Source organism: Oryzias latipes, chromosome 23 (genome assembly GCF_053564925.1).
Source record: "Oryzias latipes strain Hd-rR chromosome 23, Olatipes_Hd-rR_3.1".
Lineage (NCBI taxonomy): Eukaryota > Metazoa > Chordata > Actinopteri > Beloniformes > Adrianichthyidae > Oryzias > Oryzias latipes.
In genome coordinates this window covers 226503-248890 of record NC_136259.1, presented here as the reverse complement: position 1 = coordinate 248890, position 22388 = coordinate 226503, and the positions used below count along the sequence as shown (strand labels likewise).

General features: G+C 44.6%; 1 protein-coding gene across 11 annotated transcripts in view; it reads left to right on the top strand.

Moving 5' to 3' along the window:
• The window catches only part of celsr1a (cadherin EGF LAG seven-pass G-type receptor 1a), a 154347-nt gene that overhangs the window by 101179 nt on the left and 30780 nt on the right, over positions 1-22388 (top strand). For all 11 annotated transcript variants that reach the window (XM_078941872.1, XM_078941873.1, XM_023952122.2 and 8 more), the window contains 10 exons: positions 1821-2004; positions 3029-3130; positions 5536-5630; positions 5697-5906; positions 7960-8143; positions 8232-8375; positions 8876-9065; positions 9588-9755; positions 9842-9968; positions 10045-10245. In XM_078941872.1, the coding sequence (XP_078797998.1) occupies positions 1821-2004; positions 3029-3130; positions 5536-5630; positions 5697-5906; positions 7960-8143; positions 8232-8375; positions 8876-9065; positions 9588-9755; positions 9842-9968; positions 10045-10245 (1605 nt within the window). The remainder of the gene's footprint in view (positions 1-1820; positions 2005-3028; positions 3131-5535; positions 5631-5696; positions 5907-7959; positions 8144-8231; positions 8376-8875; positions 9066-9587; positions 9756-9841; positions 9969-10044; positions 10246-22388) is intronic.

Here is a 22388-nt window from a genome sequence, read left to right as displayed (position 1 = left end):
TTAGCTAAAGTTTTTTCTGCCAAAAGTGTTTTTGAGGTTTCGTGATTGGCCATTTTGAAATGAGCAGGAAAAGTTCTTCTACTGTGGAATACTGGACAGAAAACAGCGACCAGGTTATGGAAAGTTGGGATCCTGCAGAAGGCTATGTGGGGTTAAGGGAATCTTTTATCTTTTAATCCACTACAGTTTTTCTTTACTGTAATTACGGGGGGTGACGATAACCGCATCAATAACCGTGATATCCTTATCACCTCGCGTTTTTTTATTTTTGAAAGTTGTTTTTTATTTTTTTAAGTTCAGCATATGGTGCGTGATTGGAACTATAATAAACACATTAAACACATTCATCTGTGCTGATAATTTACTTTTCTGCTAGTCCTGTGTTCAGACTTCAGGGGTTTCTGGGAGAAACCTTTTATTACTGTTCTCCTTCTCTCCCTCTACTCACACACTAGTGTGCGGTTTCAGCAGCACACACACATCCTCATTCTACAACAGAAGTTTCCGTTTCGCAAGGAAATACCACAAATTTACTGCATTCTAATTATTAATTTCCATTGTATTCATTTCCATTACAAGCTGTGTGTGTTCTTAAGTGCGCGACACGGTCGCCCACCGGAGGATTTTGTGTTGGGGGGGTTTATTACTGTTCTCAGTCACTCTGTAACAACAAACATGAACGCACACTGTTAGATTTCCATGAATATCACTTCATGTTTTGTTTGGGAACTATTTTGTGCAGCGCAACGTTACGTGTCTGTATAAACAAAGGCGGAGCCTCCTGCCCCGCGTTCTTCATGGGTATCAGTCTTCACGGCTACCAGAAAGGTGACAAAGTGTCTGCAGTCTGTTTATTACTGAACAATATATGATATTCTGAGAAAAAATGTCTGAACCAGAGAGCACAGGTGAAGCCTCACATGCAGCTAGAGAGCAGAAGAATCAACACGCACCCCCAACACACGCGTGTGCACTCCTTCCTCCTACACACACAGCATGCTGGCACACACACACACAGTCATTCTACAACACCTATATGGTTAGTTCATTAGTTAGATGGGTAGTTGTTGCTGTTATTTGTTAACAAAGAAAACTGCGTTGTAATTGTATCCATTTGCGACGCAGCCGCCGGAGGATTTTGTGTTTGGGGGGGGGGGGTTTCACCGCAACACCGCACCCCCTGCTAGTTCATCACCACTGTGATCAAAAATCCCACACTGTCACAGCTCTAACTGTAATCTGTTTTGCAGTCTGATGAGCTTCTATCCTTTGCCAGACCATGACAACTGCTAGACCAGTGTTTTTCAAACAGTGTGCAGTGGCACGCTAGTGTGCCGTGGGAAATGACCCATTCACTGATCCAAAAACATTTCCATTTCCAGGATATCAGCTCTGTGTTCATCCAAACAGGCCCTGATAAAGCACTGAGAAGTTAGGAATATGAAAGATCATAAAATACTTTTTTCTTTGTGTTTATTTGATTCTATTAAAGACACCTTGATAAGAATGACGGCACCGCAATTTAGCCATAGCGTCAGCTGTTTTAGGAAAAGTCCCGCGCCTTTAACTGTCTCCACCAATGGATGCTGGTGTGCCGCGGGATTTTTGACAAGGCTAAAGTGTGGCGTGGCTCTAGACCATGACAACGGCTAGACCATGGCAACGCTCTGACTGGACTTCCAGTCAGAGTTTCTTTTTGTAGTTAAAAGCCCAAAAGTTCTCAGAGTTTTTGCAAACAATTTCACCTAAAACAGTCTTTTCTTGGTCCGACAGCATCAGCAGATAATGTTCAATCACTCACCACTCCTTCCTCCCTGCAGGATAATCACTACCGTCCAGAGGGGGACAGCACATGCCACCCCTGCGAATGCTTCCCTGTTGGCTCAGAGTCTCGAAGTTGTGACCCCGTCACTGGTCAGTGCCCCTGCAAAGGAGGAGTCATTGGCCGTCAGTGCAATCGATGCGATAACCCCTTTGCTGAAGTCACACCGAGCGGATGTCAGGGTACGTGAAGCAAATCAACATTTTAGCTGCTGATGAACAGAAACTGTGGATCTGGGATGGAAGGGGAGTCAAACCTATTTGAGCTTTTTTGCGGTATTAAGACATATAAGACCAGTGGGATGTCTTCTGCCTTCTCCACTGGGAAGTAACGGAAGTGCCAAGAGGAAACAAACACTGCCACTGTATCCGCTGGCTCTGCCTTTGCATCTTTGTCATCATCCAATCAAGTAGAAGAGGCCGGCGGTGACTTGGCAGCCTCGTTGGATGGCCACAACTCAGTTGAGATGAATGGAAGCCGTTAGTGTAGTCTTACCATCTCATCCATCATGAAGGCCTCCAGAGGTGTGATCGGACTTTTAACACAAGTCCTTCATGGCTGTCTCATTTTTTATATAATCATCTGTTTAATACATCAAATTGTACATAGATTGACTTATGACTTAAATGTTACATGTAAACAAAAGGAAAGGTACAAATGGAAAAAGTTTTTTTTTGGTTCCACCTGACGGTTTACACTGATATATGGAGCTGCTGCTCCACGAATTCCCTAAACATCTATTGTCAAAACATCTACAGCCTTCCATGATGGTCTGTATTTGAGAGAAAACTGCATTTCTGGATTTAGTCTTCGTCTGCAGGCACAGATCAAATTTGTACGATCACAGTTTGTCACTGGAGAAAACCCATGTGAGAACCAACTGCCCCAACGAGGTGTCTGCGGGCAAAAAAATGGGCAAACCTGTATGGGACACAGCACTTCAAGATACACTTACCACCCCCGCCACAATAGTACGTTCCATTTTCTAGACGTATCTTGAGGTGGTCGTTGGAGCCTCAAGGGAACTGCAAGTCACACCTACGGTCACTTTAAGATGCAGCCATTCTCCTCTATGACCCTCCACGGGCCCAGACCACCCAAAAACCCACAGTACCCCCCCATACGGCTACATGTGGTCTGATGGTAACCCCCACAAAGCAACATCACCTGAATGTGGAGTTTCATCTTGTCCCTTCTTTTCCTCAGTGGTGTACGAGGGCTGTCCCAGGGCCTTCGATGCTGGCATTTGGTGGCCTAAAACCAAGTTTGGACTTCCAGCTGCGATGGATTGTCCCAGAGGATCCATCGGTGCGTCTTTCTTTTTTTCTTACTTTCAGTTTTTTGAAAAAACATTCTTTGTTGGACTTCGACTCTCTGGGGTTTTGAATGAAACTTTAATCCACCTGCTCCGGTGTACATACACTTAGGTGTGTGAAATTTGTTCTCCGCATTTGACCCCTTCCCTGGAGGAGTGGCGAGCTGCAGACACAGTGTCTTGGGAACCATTTGGTGGTTTAATCCCCAATCCAACCCCTTAATGCTGAGTGTCAAGCAGGGAGGCATTGGGTCCCTTTTTTAAAATCTTTGGTATGACTCGGCCTGGATTTGAACTCACAACATTCCAGTCATAAGGTGGACACTCTACCACAAGGCAAGACCAACGAGCCACAGAAAGAACGGACCATCAAGTTATGCAGATATTTATGTCAAACTGGTAAAACCGTGTTGGTTTGAATCTGACATAAAAAACAAACACAATTTCTGCGAGCAGGAAAGCATGTCATCAAAGAGCTCTCAGCAACAGGAAGGGGAGGGGCTGCTCCGCCCCAATAGTCCCGCCCACACCTCATAGGTACATTCATACTGAACTACTGCCGGTCTGCAGAAACTATGTCCTGAAAAACAACACTGGGTTTCTGGGATTTTGCTAAAAGTGGCACAATTAGAAGACCCCTGGGAACACTTTTACAAAAGTGGTATTTTAATTAGCAAAAAAATAAATGATTCCTTGTTTATATCATGTTGATAGGATGACATTAAATAGAACCAGTGGAACACTTTGACTAATTGTGAAACCAAAAGGTAACGTTTTCAGACATGCTTAGTTTGAGAGAAGATCAACAGCTGCTGGTTTCAGTCCAGAACTTTGGGAATTAAAACAACGAATGACTTTTCTGTTCACTAATCATTCATTGTGAATTTATTTCAATTCATTTATTTAAACATGTCTAATTCCAAAAAATAGTGAAGAAAAAAACACATTAATATGTATTAAATAGTATTTATATGTCATTTAAATACATTTTTAGGTTTTACGTTAGCATAATTTTCAAAGCTACTTTAGAACTAACAGTACAGTTATTATTTTTTTACATTAAATATAAAAGGAAAGGAAGGTTTTTCTGCTCTTTTTTTTACTGAATTGTATGTTTTGGCATTTAAGTTTAACTTTATTGGGGTTAAAATGTGGGTATTACCTCTATACTTTAGTCATTTTTTTATTTTCTATTTTTAGATAAGGTTTGTTTCTGGAGAAACATCTAGAAAATCCTTTACGTTAATGAGAACCCTTTAGGTGGGACACCGTTGAATAACAAAAGCTCATTTATCTTTCACCAGTTAGACAACTTCTCAAGTTCCTGATTACTTCCTAAGATACTGTTACCATGGCAACATATTAATTATTTCTAAAGCTATTAATGTAGCTAGTGTCTTTTTTTAAACTATTTTTGATATGGGAGAAATTGGAAATAAAAACTTATCGTTTAAAATAATAACAACTTAGACTGATGATAATAAAATAAATGTTTTTAAAGTAACTGCAAGGACAGAATAATGTTTAAAATCTCAAAAGATTCTCAGTGGAATTGAACTGGAAATCAGAGGTGCTCATTTCCTTTTGGCATGCAAGCTACTTTTGAGGTGACTTTGAGGATATATATATAAATATATATATATTTTTATATATACATATATATATAAAACATAATGACCAGTCACACACACACACACACACACGCACACACTGAAGGAGGAGGGTTTGGGGAAGAGAAGAAGGGAGGTAAGAATGTTGTCCCTGCCTAGGCTACCCCACTTTGGTGGGACACAGCCTGGGTATATAGATAGATAGATGACATAATGAGAAAAAAATTTTTTCAAGTGTACAAGTGTATATACAGATTTATAATGAAAGCAGATTTTTTCGTGAATCTGACATGATAAAATGTTTCTCTGTCATTTGCCTTTAACTGTTTTTCTAACCGGATGCGGGGGTTTCTACGGTGGGCCGACAACCAAAACCGTTGCGTGTTTCTTCTGCTCTGGGTTCTGTTTGCATGACTGACCTTGGGCCAGTGGAGAACAATAAGAAGCATTAGCAGGCAGATCCACAGTTAGGAGTCTGATACCGAACGCCTTTCTGAGGATGAGGAGGGAGAAAAACTCACATCTTTTTCGGCTTAATCTTGGAAACAAGCACCTGCATTGGCAGGATCAACCAGGCATCCCAGGAGCTAGAGCATGTTGGAGTCAGCTTTTCCAATGGGTGGCGAGCTTTGACTGTAAATACGGTGGAAGGACGGCATTTAAAAAAAAAAATCTTTTTTATGGCCCGCTATCTAACCACACATCCCGACATGATGAGCGCCCCTGCTGTAAAGAACTGTTCCTCTTGCTCGTTTTGACCTGTAAAGACACCTTTTTTTCTGTTTCAGGTAAAGCCATCCGTCACTGCAGTGATGAAAAGGGCTGGTTGTCACCTGAGCTGTTTAACTGCACCACAGACACCTTTTCTCATCTCAGGAAACTGGTGAATATTTGGCATAAACTCCCCTCATGATTTTCACAGGAATATTTTAGGATTTGTTTTTTTAAGGTGGATGTCCTTCGTCGGAACGTCTCCCGCATGGACAGCGAGCACTCCAAGAAGATTTTGCGTCTGCTTCGCGACGCCACCGACAACACGCCGCATTACTATGGTAACGACGTGAAGACGGCAGCCCTGCTGCTGAACCAGGTGCTGCAGTATGAGAGCCGACAGTCGGGATTTGACCTCACCGCCACGAAGGACGCAGAGTTCAACGAGGTTTGAAACAAATGCGTACAACTGTTGAACTTCCTTAAAGACCTACTCCAATCATCTTTTGATTAATCGATTGTAAATGTGTTCCCAGTGGTCTTTTAATTATGACAATGATTACGCCGTTTTTAGGCTAAATCCCTAAAACCTGTGTCGTTTTATAGGACGTTTCTGCACAGCGACAGTTCGTTAGAAACTGGCCTTTGAGTTGTTGGCGCAGAATAAGCCCCTCCCTATTTTTCCCCCGTTTACACCTTCTACAGCGAACTTACAGCCCCTCACACCCCAAGCTAACATTAGTGGTGCAACAAAAATAGCAATCGATATGAAATCTATCCAGCTGGACAGTTTAGATCCAGATCCCAAGTCAGACCAGGAAAACGAAGACCTTTGTGAATCTAGTCATCTTCAGGTGGATGCATCCAGCTACCCTCAGCAACATACGTTCAGCAACCACTTCTAATGTAAAGTCCGTGTCAGTGCAAAGTTCAAAACACTCGCCTTTATACATCGCTATGTACGTTTTTACAACCGTTTTCAGGCTTTACATACAAAATCCACGGCCATTGAACATGAATTGAACCAGTCGATCTATGAACAATCAGGGACTTGGATTTAGTAGAGACGTATGGATGGCGTCTGGAATAGCTAACCATTTGAAAATTGATCATAGAGGAGAAATGAATACAGTGGTCCCTTGCTATATCACGGTTTACTTTTCACGGTTTCGCTACTTCACGGATTTGCATCGTGCATTGTGTTCTGCATTCTGATTGGCTAAAAAAGTCACTCCGCTTCTTCTCTACCTGCGCGTCAATAATGTTGCAGTTTAATATGTACACGTACGTAAATTAGCTTTCCAAATTACGTACATGCAAATCATCTTGCAATTTCAAGTTTCTCTAAAACCCATAGAAAAAGAGCGACAACAACTGTCAATCACTATGTTCTTCTCCTGAACAAACACAGCTGCACCGCGGGCTTCAGAAGGAGAATACACTGCAGCTTCTCAGACTGAAGAGCATTGAAATACACCTGAGCCACTATTTGTCCGTTTGTACTTTGTATTTTTTTCATGATCATTTTAAATTTTCTCCCGTTTAATCCAATTCTTCAGGTCGCGGTGGGCGGGGCTAATCTCCGCGATTTGAAGCCTTCTGTTCACATCGATGATTAAAATTATTATTTGACAGTACAGTACAGAAGTTATTTGTTGAAAAAAAAAAACGTTTTTAAAGTACTTTGATTTGTGAAACGAATGTTTGAGCCTGTAAAATGGTTTGTTCTTTCTTTTCAATGTATAACAGAGTATATAATTGTATAATAATTGTTAAAAAAAATAGAGGTTTCTACTTCACGGATTTTGCCTATCACGGGTTCTTTTTGGAACGTAACCCCCGCGATAAACAAGGGTTTACTGTAATTGCGGTTTTGAGCGACCAGATTGATACAACACCAAGTTTTTAATTCATCGGAATAGATCTGTGAAGACGACATTGCGACATTTTGCAACTAAAAGAAGAAGCCTCTCTGCTTGTTCAGCGTTAACACCTTTGGGTTAAACGCTCATCCCTGAACGTGCGCCACACGGCCTGGCGTACACGTAGCTTCAGACTGGAGCCGAGCAGGGAGCTTGTGGCCCAGCCATCCTATATTCTGCGTTACAAATAGGCTGCGATCTTTTTCTAATTTTTTTTTTTTTTCGTTTACTCCTAAATGTACAACAATTTGAATAAAAAAATACTCGGAAATGCAGTTTTAAGCTTAATTTTTTAAAAATGACCTCCATCATCAGAAAAATACAACAAGAACATGTTTAAAACACCAAAAACACAATTTTCATCAGAGTGGGTCTTCAATTTAAAATTATCTCTAATAATCCTGATGAAATGTAAAGATGCTTCCTGATAAAGTTGTTTTTGAAACTAGGTGGATGTTTTTTAGAACTTTTAGTGGTCAACACTGCCCTCTACTGGTTTTTTGTTGCCATCTGCCGTTTCTGATCCGGTTCAGATTATTTCAGCCCTGGCAACAGAGTAACGTTTCTTTGTTTTTCTAGAACCTGGTACGAGCGGGGAGTGCCATTCTGGATCCAAACACCAAGGAGCACTGGGAGCAGATCCAGAGGTCGGATGGGGGCACCGCCCGTCTGCTCCGCAGCTTTGAGGACTACGCCAACACGTTGGCCCAAAACCTCAGAAAGACCTACCTGAAGCCCTTTACCATTGTTACCAACAACATGAGTAAGTGCTGTAAGCACCTGTGTGCAGGTATGTGCCGCATCACAGGACGCTTGTCATGCCTCCGTCTTCTCCGGTCCGTCTGTTGCAGTTCTGACCGTGGACTACCTGGATGTGTCAGACCCACAGAGGGCCACCTTACCGCGCTTCCAGGACATCCGGGAGTCCTTCGCCAAGGAGCTCGGCTCCTCCGTCCGCTTCCCCAAGTTTACCGCTCACACTCAGCTCCATAAAGGTAGGACGGCTGCTGATATGTGCAGGGTTTGATCCCCTCAGCTGTTGGACTCATGAACACCAGATAACCCTTCTGGTAATGTCACCTAGTCCCTTTAGGAAGTTCACCTTATTCCACCAGTAGTTCCATCAGGTACTTTTGCACACAAATGTATAAATGCATAAACAAAAATCGATCCAATTAAAATTGTGTCGATTTTATGGCTTTAACGTTTGCACCATAAAAAATTCCTCAGGATGTGAAAATTTCCCCCTAATGACAATCATTACTATACCCAAATGGAGAAAATGGCAAAAACAAGAAAGAAAATGGTTCATTTGAGAGAGAAAAAAGGACAAACAAATGATCCAATTTTAGTTTTAATTTTCCAAATTAAGAGAAAATTTTATTTGAAGCTTTTTTCCTGTTAAGTTAAAAAAACAATTAAATTTGATTATTTTTCTAGCTTTCAGTTTAGTATCAAATCAAACCATTTGTAGAACTTTACTTTCCTCTTTTAGACACACTGGAGGTCACTCCTGCCCCTCCTGCTGAAACCACCCCCCTTCAGGAGGAGGAACACCCAGTGTCCAACAGGAAAAGGCGCCACTTGGAGCCACCTGCCCCTCTGCCTGTAGCTGTGGTTGTTGTTTACAAGTCCCTGGGACAGCTGCTTCCAGAGAGATACGACCCCGACCGCAGAAGCCTCAGGTATCCCGGACAAACCCCCATATTCGTTTTTACATGTGGATCCCTGATCAGAACACAGCAGATTCTTTGACAGTCCTGACTTTTATTTAATAAAGTCAACAAATGGTAGAAAGAAAGCCCTTACAATGTTTTAATGCTCGTTAAGCAATTCAACAAAGTTTGTATAATCAATTTCGGGGAAAGAGCAGTAAAGCTGGAAATCATCTTCATAGAAATGACATCAAATGTGGCAGAATTGATTTATAAGTTTCCCAAGATGAATCATATACAAAATGAATAAAATAGGGCAAGGGACAGAACCCTGGGGAACACCACAAGTTATTTTTTAGCAGAGCTTTAGGACAGCCACATTGAAACTTCTTCGAGTAAGATACGAATCAAACCAATGTAAACCTGGCCCAGAGAGACCGTAGTCATTGTGAAGATGTTCAATTGAGATATTATGACTAAAGCAGATTTCCAGTCTAAAAGCACGAGGACAGTATCCCGACCCAACTTAGCACGTTTTTGTTTGGTTTGCAGGCTTCCCAACCGTCCAGTCATAAACACGGCCATCGTGAGTGCCACTGTCTACACTGAGGACACTCCCCTGCCTCCCACCCTGGACCCCCCCATCACTTTGCAATACACCCTTCTGGAGACCAAGGAGCGGACGAAGCCGATCTGCGTGTTCTGGGACCACTCCGTCACGTCAGCTGGTCTTCATGTTTGCATTACCAGGAGCATTGGTTTTCTCTCAGGCCTGAACCTGCCGTGTGTGGTTGTGTGCTTTTCAGGAACGGGGGTGCAGGTGGTTGGTCCTCAAAAGGCTGCGAGGTGCTCAACCGCAACAGCAGCCACATCAGCTGCCAGTGTAACCACATGACCAGCTTCGCTGTGCTCATGGACATTTCCAAGAGAGAGGTCAGAAATCCTCCAGCTTCCCTCTAAACCCTGCCTCCCACTGTCGATCCGTCTTCATCTGAGTTTGTATTTGCAGCATGGAGACGTCCTCCCTCTGAAGATCGTCACCTACACCACAGTGTTGGTGTCCTTGGTCCTCCTCTTTCTCACCTTTATCCTGCTGTGCCTCCTGCGCCACCTTCACTCCAACCTCCACGCCATTCACCGGAACCTGGTGGCCACGCTCTTCTTCTCGGAGCTGGTCTTCCTGCTGGGCATCAACCAAACCGACAACATGGTTAGTGAGTCCTCTGGCCTTCGCTGCACTTTCACATTGCACTTTTGTGGGTGAACCAAACACACACTCATCTGTAGTGGCTAAATACTTATACCCGGAAGAAATCCCCACAATCACATCCTGTATTGTTCTTGATATCAGTTTATACAGAGGAGCAAAAAAGTATTCAGTCAGCTTTTAATTGTTTAAGTTCTCCCACTTAACCCTTGTGCTATCCTATGACCCCCCCTTCCATTTGGCGTGTTCTCCCTACCATGACAAAGGTGGATAAAGGTGGAAAGATTTCATGTAATCCATGGACACCAGTGAAGATCACAAATCATTGAAGAAAAAAGGTTCAGAGCACTGTGTAGTGGGTCTAGATGACCCAACTCCCAATGGTAAAGTGCCTAGGATAGAACAAAGATAAAAAGATGAGAGGCCCGTAATTTTCATCATAGGTAAACCTCAACTATGAGAGACAAAATGTGAAAAGAAAATCCAGAAAATCACATTGTCTGATTTTAAAATAATTTATTTGGCGGGAAATAAATATTTGGTGACCTACAAACAAGCTAGATTTCTGTCTCTCACAGACCTGTAACTTCTTCTGTAGAGGATCCTCTGTCCTCCACTGTTACCTGTATTAATGTCACCTGTTGGAACTGGTTATGTATAGAAAAGACATCTGTCCACAACCTCACACAGTCACACTCCAAACTCCACTGTGGAGACCAAAGAGCTGTCTAAGGACACCAGAAACCAGATTGTTGACCTGCACCAGGCTGGAAGACTGAATCTGCTACAGGTAAGCAGCTTGGAATGAAGAAATCAACTATTAGAACATGGAAGACATAGAAGACCACTGAGAACCTCCCTTCATCTGGGGCTCCCCCCAAGATCTCACCCCATGGGGTCAGAATGATCACAAGAACGGTGAGCAAAGATCCCAGAACCCCACGGTGGACCTAGTGAATGACCTGCAGAGAGCTGGGACCAAAGTAACAAAGGCTACCATCAGTAACACACTACACCACCAGGGACTCAAACCTGGCAGGGCCAGACGTGTCCCCCTGCTAAAGCAAGTACATGTGCAGGCCCGTCTACAGTCTGCTAGAGAGCATTTGGATGATCCAGAAGAGGATTGGGAGAATGTCCTATGGTCAGATGAAACCACAATAGAACTTTTTAGAACTCTACTGGCCGTGGTGCAGCGGTAGGGCGGTCGACCCATGATCATAAGATTGCAGGTTCAATTCCCGCCTTGCATGCCCATGTGTCGAAGTGTCCTTGGGCAAGACACTGAACCCCACCTTGCCTCTGGTGGGAGGTTGGCGCCAGTGTTTGGCAGCGGAGCCGCCATCAGTGTGTGAATGTGTGTGTGAATGTGTGTGTGCATGGGTGAATGGGACTGTGACTGTAAAGCGCTTTGGGCCTTCGTAAGAAGGTAGAAAGCGCTATATAAGTATACGCCATTTACCATTTACTGTTTGGAGGAGAAAAAATGCTGAGCTGCATCCAAAGAACACCAGACCTACTGTAAAGCATGGGGGTGGAAGCATCATGCTGTGGGGCTGTTTTTCAGCAGAGAGACCAGGACGACTGATCCATGTAAAGGAAAGAATGAATGGAGCCATGTATGGTCAGATTTGGAATGAAAACCTCCTTCCATCAGCACTGAAGATGAAACATGGCTGGGTCTTTCAGCAGGACAACCATCCTAAATTCATGTTGCCTGGGTAACGAGGGAGGGGCATTTCAAGGTCCTGGAGTGGCCTAACCAGTCTCCAGATCTCAACCCCATACAAAATCTCTGGAGGGAGTGTTACGGCTCGTAACCGAAAAACCCAAACGCAGGAAGGACTCGAAACCAACTGTAGTGTAGTCAAAAGATTTACTCGAAAAACTCGAGGAAACAATCATCAGAGACACTGAACAAACAGGACGCTGCGACACTGAAAACAACAAGGACAGAAACTTAAATACCAAACACATAATCAGGAACTGAAAACAGCTGTGAGAAACAGGTGAACACACAGAGGGGGGAGGAGGAGGGTGCAGCTGCCAGCTGATCCATGACATAACCCCCCTCACAAAGTCCGGCTCCCAGACGGACCCCGACGAGGCTGATCAGGGTGGCTACGGTGGAAACGGGCGATCAGAGCCGGATCCAGGACGTGACGTGCAGGTACCCACTGTCGATCAGCAGGGCCGTAACCCTCCCAGTCCACAAGATATTGGATACCCCGACCCACTCTCCTGGAGGCAAGAAGCTTCCGGATAGTGTAAACTGGACCGCCATCCACAATACGAGGTTCAGGAGGGGGCTCTTGACTGATGAGCGAACAGAGGCAGCAGTTAAGCAATTTAACAGACAAAATGAACTCCAAGACAATACACGCCCCGAAGTCCAGTCAATATGTGGAGTGTGTCTGCACAACCAGGGGAAACCTAAGATCACCTGTGGTTTCAAAGAGTCAACAACAAAAAAACTACGTAGTTCAGTGTGATTACCAGAAACAGTTACTTGAATATTTACGGTACGTGCAGACACATTATGGATGACAGACCCGTTAATAGCACGAATGAGTAAAGCAGGAGACAAATGTTCAACAGGAACCTTGAGTTCGGTTACCAACTCGTGAGAAATAAAGTCCCCATCTGAACCAGAGTCAATAAGAGTCTCCAGCTCCTTCTGGACTCCTGCATAGTTCATCAACACCTTGGTTGAGGGTCGCGAGGGTGACGAAAAAGAGGAAGTACGGCTCACCAGTTCCCTCCTTGCTGGTGAACCCTGGCGTTTCCCGGGCAGTCGCGCACCAAGTGTCCAGACTGTCCACAGTACAAGCAGAGTCCAGCTCCCATACGGCGCCGTCGCTCAGCGGGAGTCAGACGTCCAGTTCCCAGCTGCATGGGCTCGGGGGGAGGAATGAAAACCTGGTGCGGAGTACTGGAACGGGACGGTGGATCACTCACAGGAAGCAGCGGGCGGAGGCTGGAGTTGCTGCGCCGCTCACGACCCCGTTCGCGCATCCTTCGATCGATACGCACCGCTAGATCAATCAACTCCTCCAGCTCCTCCGGGATCTCCCTCGCCGCCAGCTCATCCTTGAGGTTGCCGGAGAGGCCCTGAAGAAACACGTCCACCAGCGCTTCGTCCCTCCAGCGGGTGCTGGCAGCCAGAGTCCGGAAATCCACGGCGTAGTCTGCGGCGCTGCGCGCCCCTTGCTGGAGACGAAGTAGTTCCGAAGCGGCAGCTCTGTGGGGTGTAGTAGGATCGAACACCGTGAGGAGTTGGGTGGAAAACGCTCTAAAAGAGCGGCAGAGGTCGGCTCCTCGCTCCCACTCTGCCAAGCCCCATCGTTTGGCCCGACCAGTCAAAAAGCTCAGGGCAAATGCCACCTTGCTCTGCTCGGAGGGAAACTCGTCGGGATTGAAGTCGAAGTGAAGGCGACAGGAGGTGATGAAGGCCCGGCAGTCCTCAGCTGTTCCATCGAAGGGCTCGGGACGACCCAGTCGGGTTTGACGGAGCGAAGACGGAGACGGAGGAACATGTTCCAGCCTGGAGAGGCGATCATGGAGTTGTTGCATACCGGACATGAAACCCCGCATCTCCCGTGCCAGGACAGACAGCTCCTCACCGGCGGCTGAGCTTCCAACAGCGGATGATCCAGGTAGGTCCCCAAGATGCGAACCTCCTGCTGGGTTGGTCATGGTCGCAGCGTAATGTTACGGCTCGTAACCGAAAAACCCAAACGCAGGAAGGACTCGAAACCAACTGTAGTGTAGTCAAAAGATTTACTCGAAAAACTCGAGGAAACAATCATCAGAGACACTGAACAAACAGGACGCTGCGACACTGAAAACAACAAGGACAGAAACTTAAATACCAAACACATAATCAGGAACTGAAAACAGCTGTGAGAAACAGGTGAACACACAGAGGGGGGAGGAGGAGGGTGCAGCTGCCAGCTGATCCATGACAGGGAGTTGAAATGACAGCACCAAAACATCACTTCTCTAGAGGAGATCTGCATGGAGGAATGGACCAAAATACCAGCAACAGTTTGTGAAAACCGTGTGAAGACTTATAGAAAATGGTTGACTGCTGTCATTACCAACAAAGGGTATATAACAAAGTATTGAGTTGAACTTACTCATACTGAGGTTTACCAATGGCCTCTGTCATCTTTGTACCCCTTGTTCTATCCTAGGCACTTTACCATTGGGAGTTGGGTCATCTAGACCCACTAGACAGAGCTCTGAACCTTTTTTCTTCAATGATTTGTGATCTTCACTGGTGTCCATGGATTACATGAAATCTTTCCACCTTTATCCACCTTTGTCATGGTAGAGAGAACACCTCAATGGAAGGTGGGGGGGGGGTCATATGATAGCACAAGGGTTAAGTGGGAGAACTTGGTGGCTGACTAAATACCCCCCCCCCATTGTACACATATGTGAAGGCAGCTGCTGGTCCAAAAAAAAAGCTTGTCGGGGCTTGTCGGGACACAGAATAAGTGGTTTTTAAATAGAAATGAAAAAGCATTTTGAAGCATTGATTTTTCATTTTAATTTTGAGTGATTTGATGCAGCTTCATTTAGAAAATGAAAAAGCATTTCTGGTTTTGACTTTTATTTTTAATTATGCTACAGAATCGCCTCCATATTAGTTATCTTTGCACCATGAGGTGACCTTGACTGTCCAAAAAGGCGCCATATAAATAAAATGTGTTATTATTATTATTTTGGATCCATGGCCTGGAAACTCCCCAGATCTCAATCCCATTGAGAACTTGTGGTCAATCCTCAAGAGGCGGGTGGACAAACAAAAACCCACTAACTGTGACACACTCCAAGTAGTGATTCTGAAAGAACAGACTGCCTTCAGTCAGGATTTGGTCTAGAGGTGGATTGACAGCATGCCCAGCGGAACTGCAGAGGTTCTGAAAAAGAAGGTCCAACACTTCAAAAAACTGACTCTCTGCATAAATGTCATGTGATTGCTAATAAAAGCCTTTGACACATATGAAGTGCTTTGAATTATATTTCAGTTCATCAGAGAAACCACTGAAACAAAGATCTAAAAGCAGTTTAGCAGCAAACTAATATTTGTGTCATTCTCAAAACTTTTGGCCACGACTATATGTGTGTTGCCCTGTGACAAACTGGCTACTCATCCAGGGAGTTCCCCGCCTTAGCGCGACAGTAGCTGGGATAGGCTCTAGCAACCCCATGACCCCAAATAGAGTTGAACGGGTTCTAAAGATGGATGGATGAATGGATGGATGGACATTGATCTGGGAGTTCTTTGAAAAATTAGCCTCTGGCAGGAACTTTTAGTCTTGGGAATTTCAATAAATGCAGCCCCAGGGCCCACTTTTGACATCTGTGCAACATGAAGTCAATGAATATTGTTGATACAACTGTAAATGTTTCTGCTTTACCACATTATTTTTGAAAGACAAAAAGGTTTTATCTAATCCAGAACAACTCACTCTGATCCTCACTGGATGAATGCTTGTGGTGTTCTGCTCGCTCTGACAGTTGCATTATGGGAGTTTTTTAAACATCTGATGAACACCTAATGATGGTTAATTGCTTGGACGATGCCAAGCTGACAGATATAACTTTAGAATTGCTGAAAGATAAATCAGTTTTTATTTGTGTTTGATTGTTGAGTCACTGCCAGCGTGATCTAACTTGGATGCAGAACGCTCATGCACTCATGCAGCGGGGATAGATAGATGTCTTTGAAATTAAACTGTTCTGACATTGAAGCTCACACTCCGCCATGGAGATGTGCTCACACCGCTGTCATCTGCAGAGACACGCAAACAGTGGCGACAGTGGCTCAGTTGGTTGAGCGGGTCGTCCAATGACCGAAGGGTTGGCGGTTCAATCCCTGCTCCCACCAGCCAAAAATGTTGTTGTGTCCTTGGGCAAGACACTTCACCCTCCTTGCCTCCAGTGTGGCTCCACTGGTGTGTGAACGTGCATGAATGGTCCCGGTGATGGTCAGAGGGGCCGTAGGCGCCAAATGGCAGCCACTTCTCTGTCAGTCTGCCCCAGGGCAGCTGTGGCTACAACCATAGCTACCATCACCATGTATGAATGAGGAGTGAATGAATAATGGACACAATATAAGCGCTTTGAGTGTCTTGAAAAGCGCAGATAAATCCAATCCATTATTATTATTAAACATTTTAGCAAAACACTGATGGATCTCTCCATCGCTTGCAGACACATCAACAGAATTAATCTGCTAATTGATTTGAAAGCATGAAATGGGAAGACTCAGAAATGTTGGAGAAAGTTCCCCTCATCAGCGTGTTTCCTGTTGGATCGCAAATCCTTTGTTTGGTTTCCGATTCAGGCCAAAATAACTTATTCCAGAATTATTAGGTATAGAACCTGTACAGCAAACATGCAGAGAACCTGGGGAGAACACACAGAGAACACACGGAGAACACACAGAGAACACACGGAAAACACGCAGAGATCACGCGGAGAACACACAAAGAACACGCAGAGAACACACAGAGAACCCCCGGAGAACACAAAGAGAACACATGGAGAACAGACGGAGAACAGGCAGAGAACACACAGAAAACACGCGGAGAACACACAGAGAACATGCAGAGAATACACAGAGAACATGCAGAGAATACACGGAGAACACACAGAAAACATGCAGAGAACACACGGAGAACACAGAAAACACTCAGAGAACATGCAGCGAACACACAGAGAACACATGGAAAACACAGAGAGAACACTTAGAGAACACACAGAGATCACACTGAGAACAGACGGAGAACAGGCAGAGAACACACAGAGAACACACGAAGAACACGCAGAGAACACACAGAGATCACACTGAGAACAGACGGAGAACAGGCAGAGAACACACAGAGAACACACGAAGAACACGCAGAGAACACACAGAGATCACACTGAGAACAGACGGAGAACAGGCAGAGAACACACAGAGAACACACGAACAACACGCAAGGAAAAAACAGAAAACACGCGGAGAACACACAGAGACAACTCGGAGAATACGCAGAGAATACACAGAAAACTCACAGAGAACACTTAAAGAACAAACAGAGAACACACGGACAACATGCAGAGAACAAGTGGAGAACACACAGAGAACACACGGAGAATATGCGGAGAACACGCAGAGAACACAGGGATAACACACAGAGAACATACGGAGAACACACAAAGAACACGCAGAGAACACACAGAGAACCCCCGGAGAACACAAAGAGAACACATGGAGAACAGACGGAGAACAGGCAGAGAACACACAGAAAACACGCGGAGAACACACAGAGAACATGCAGAGAATACACAGAGAACATGCAGAGAATACACGGAGAACACACAGAAAACATGCAGAGAACACACGGAGAACACAGAAAACACTCAGAGAACATGCAGCGAACACACAGAGAACACATGGAAAACACAGAGAGAACACTTAGAGAACACACAGAGATCACACTGAGAACAGACGGAGAACAGGCAGAGAACACACAGAGAACACACGAAGAACACGCAGAGAACACACAGAGATCACACTGAGAACAGACGGAGAACAGGCAGAGAACACACAGAGAACACACGAAGAACACGCAGAGAACACACAGAGATCACACTGAGAACAGACGGAGAACAGGCAGAGAACACACAGAGAACACACGAACAACACGCAAGGAAAAAACAGAAAACACGCGGAGAACACACAGAGACAACTCGGAGAATACGCAGAGAATACACAGAAAACTCACAGAGAACACTTAAAGAACAAACAGAGAACACACGGACAACATGCAGAGAACAAGTGGAGAACACACAGAGAACACACGGAGAATATGCGGAGAACACGCAGAGAACACAGGGATAACACACAGAGAACATACGGAGAACACACAAAGAACACAAGGAGAACACGCAGAGAACACAGGGATAACACACAGAGAACACATGGAGAACACTCGGAGAACACATAGAGAACACACAGAGAACACGCAGAGAACAAACAGAGAACACTCGGAGAACACATAGAGAACACACAGAGAACACGCAGAGAACACGCAGAGAACACTCGGAGAACACAGAGAACACGCAGAAAACATACAGAGAACATGCGGAGAACACAGAGAACACGCAGAAAACATACAGAGAACACGCGGAGAACATGCAGAGAACACTCAAAGAACACATAAAGAAAACACATAGAGATCACGCAGAGAACATACGGAGAACACACGGAGAAGATGCAGAGAACACGCAAAGAACACTCGGAGAACACGCAGAGTGAAAATGCCATTTTTTAACTACTTATGCACCACAGCTGCCTTGGGGCAGACTGACAGAGGCTGACAGTTGGTGCTTGTGGCCCCTCTGATCATCACCGGGATCATTCATACACCAGTGGAGCCACACTGGAGGCAGGGAGAGGGAAGTGTCTTGCCCTAGGGCACAATAACAGCTGGCTGTGGGGAGCAGGGATTGAACCGCCAACCCTTCGGTCATTGGACTACCCGCTCAACCAACTGAGCGCTGAGCCAAACCGCTGACCCTTCAATTATTGGCTGACCTGTTCAATTGCCTGATCCTCTGTAATGAGTGCTTCTTGCACACAACCTGCCTGTCAGAAATAAGGAAATTAGACAATCAGAGCATGGTTTGCGTGTTACCGGCACTACTGAGTGACTGCGTGTGGCATTCCCAGTTAGTAAGGGGCCAGTACCCGCACCTCACTGACGTCTGGAACCTGGTGTAAGAGCACCGTACGACTGCATAAGCAGTACGATATTAGTGTGTACATTTGTCTTTCAAACACTTGACGATACACTTACCACTCACGACAGTGGTAGGATCCTTTTTTATGACGTGCCTTGAGGCGGCTGCACAAGCCTCAAGGGAACTGTTCCCCTTAAAAGGTGGGACCTGTATATGACCCTCCATGGGTTTGGACAAGCCCAAACTAAGGCTAAGGGCGGTGTGAACGTCAGGATTTAGACTGAGACATCCGGAGACCAACATCAGTGTCAGCCTCCCCCAGATGCTGGAACAGTATCAGTCAAGTTCATTGAAGTTGTTCATATCTCCCTCTTGGCTTCACCAACACTTTGGTCTTTATTTACGATTGTCTCCTACTCATAACTCACAGAACGTCGACCGCAAGTCTTTTGAATGAGATGAACCCAAAAATTATCGTCATGGAGAACCTTTTCTTCCTACGGAGAGACATGGCTTAAGGGTTTTTTATCATTACAGCAGATATGAAGACTCGGATCAAACAAGCAGAAAAATTCTCCCTTTTGGTTCAGTTGGCTTTGACACTGACTGGAAGGAAGCATCTGGAAATGTTCTACAGCTGCCCCCTTAACCCTTGTGCTATCCTAGGCACTTTACCATTGGGAGTTGGGTCATCTAGACCAGAGGTGGGCACTGAGGGCCGCATTCCTGCATGTTTTCCAGCATACCCTGCTCTGGCATGTTCTGATTGGCTGGACACACCTGAACCAGGTAATCAGCCATGAGTATGGCAAGGATGTCTGGAAATCATGCAGACACACCGGCCCTCGAGGCCTGGAATTGCCCACCCCTGATCTAGACCCACTAGACAGTGCTCTGAACCTTTTTTCTTCAATGATTTGTGATCTTCACTGGTGTCCATGGATTACATGAAATCTTTCCACCTTTATCCACCTTTTTCATGGTAGGGAGAACACCTCAATGGAAGGGGGGGGGTCATCTAAGATAGCTCAAGGGTTAAGGATGGAGTAACCCAAAAAAGACCTGACCGGGAAGTGACTTCTCACTACAACCTGTTTGCATTGACCAACTTTTATAGTGATTCAGCATTTTTTTAGATGTGGCCGTTTTATTCTCACTCATAAATCAAATCACTTCCTTTTTTTGTTCACTTCCAGTCGCAGATTTGCTGAAAAAAGAGATAAGTTGTGTTAGTCTAGGGTTAGTCTAGGTAGGGGAATGACCACAATCGGACCATGATCAAAAGACAAAGATTTTATTTTAGAGCAATTTCTAGTATTTTTAGGTAAACAAATAGAATAAATAAAAACTTTTATTACTGCTATCCTGATGCTATGTAGACTTATTCCTCTGAAGAAAACTATATATATTCAGATTTTGGATAGTGTCTTTTTTGAATGTGAATAAATGCATGCTTGTTTGCGTGCAGGTGTAGGTTTAAACCTGAGTTCAGGCGTGTTCGTCAGACAGGTGGAATGCTGTTCGTGTCAGCGCCCACGGCCGCATGCAGAGCAATTTATAATCCTGTCAACGTCTGTTGCTCTATCAGAGGCTCTGATCTACGCTGTCATGCAGAGAATTACTAGATCCTAGTCTGTTTGAAGCCCGAGGATGATAAGGATGATGCGTCACGATTTTCCTCACGAGATAAATAACCCCAAAAAAGAATATATACATACACACATACATACATACATACATATATATATATATATATATATATATATATATATATATATATATATATATATATATATATATATATATATATATATATATATATTTTACTATATATATTTACTATATATATTTACTATATATACAGTCAGGACCATAAATATTTGGAAAGTAACGCATTATTTCTAATATAGTTTCTGTACATTACCACAGTGAATTTGAAATAAAACAACTCAGATGCCATTGAAGTGCAGACTTTCAGCTTTTATTCCATGGGTTGAACAAAAAGATTACATAAAAATTTGAAAAACTAAAGCATTTTTTAAACAAAATCCCTTCAATTCATGGGCTGATAAGTAATTGGACAATTGACTTCCATGCTATTGCATGGGCAGGTGTGGTCAGTTCCCTTGTTATGTCATTATGGCCGGCTTTACACTGCAGGTCTTGATGCCCATATCCGATTTTCTGACTATATCCGATTTGTTTGACGACCCGCTTACATCATGTTTTAAAAGTGACCCGTATCTGATTTTTGCATTTACACTATACAATGCTGAAACTGTCAAACGTAGACGTTCTGAGGACTACGTAGCAGCATTTCCGCCTTCCACGGACATCCTTTGGACTTTTGTGACTGCGGTTGTCATGGAGGCAAGGCGGCGACGGAAGGAGGCGTTGCCTTGGGCGCTCCAGACGGGATGCACGGGGGAGGAAAAGAAGGAGGGCTGGTCGGCCGTCTTATGTGCTCTCTCTGAGTTTTGAATGAGGAAGTGATTGCAGACGTTGTGCTGTACTAACAGTTTGATCCAAGTGTTGAACCTTTCCTGAGCAATGACACACGGGAGATTTCCTCGGGGTTCTCTTTTCCGTTCTGAACCCTCAGCCTCCAGTGGGCTAAGAAAGACTCCAAAACTTTTGGGCGAGACACCTTATTTTTAATTTACGGTTCTCCGACAGTCCCCCGCTCCGCGCTCACACCCGCTCTCCTCTCCTTAAGTTACACGCACACACACGCAAGCACGCGCACACACACACACACACACACACTGTCCCCATCATACACGCCCCCCCAAAAAATAAACAGCTTCTAGCTTGTTCCATAGCAACGGTGTCCCGCTTGATTAGTTACCGTTTGCGTCCCGACCGGGACCGGACATAACATCGGTTTCCAACTACGGTCTGAAGCCTGAGGCTGAAAGGTAACACGCTGACAGCAAAATCAGCGCACAAAAAGCACCTTAACAAGTCATGTGATCTCAGTTGGTGGTATCCTGAATTGACATCACTGACGTACCACTCGCATTTACTGGGAAATATCCGATTTGTCTGCTTACATGGCACACGCAAATGCACGTATCCGATTTATTTCCGATTTATTTCCACATATGAGAGAGGCCTGTATCCGATCTTAGAAAAACGGAATCCATGCGCTTTTGTCCTGCTTACACGTTCACCGGTCATATCCGATCTGTGCCACATGAGAGGAAAAAATCGGAATTGGGTCACTTGAACAATGCAGTGTAAAGGCAGCCTATGAGTGAAGCAGATAAAAGGCCTGGAGTTGATTAGAGGACTCGTGCTGCATTTGGAAGATTTAGCTGTGAACAGACAACATGCGGTCAAAGGAGCCATCATTAATCTTAGAAAACAGAAAAAAAACATGAAACCAGAAATTGCTACAGTAT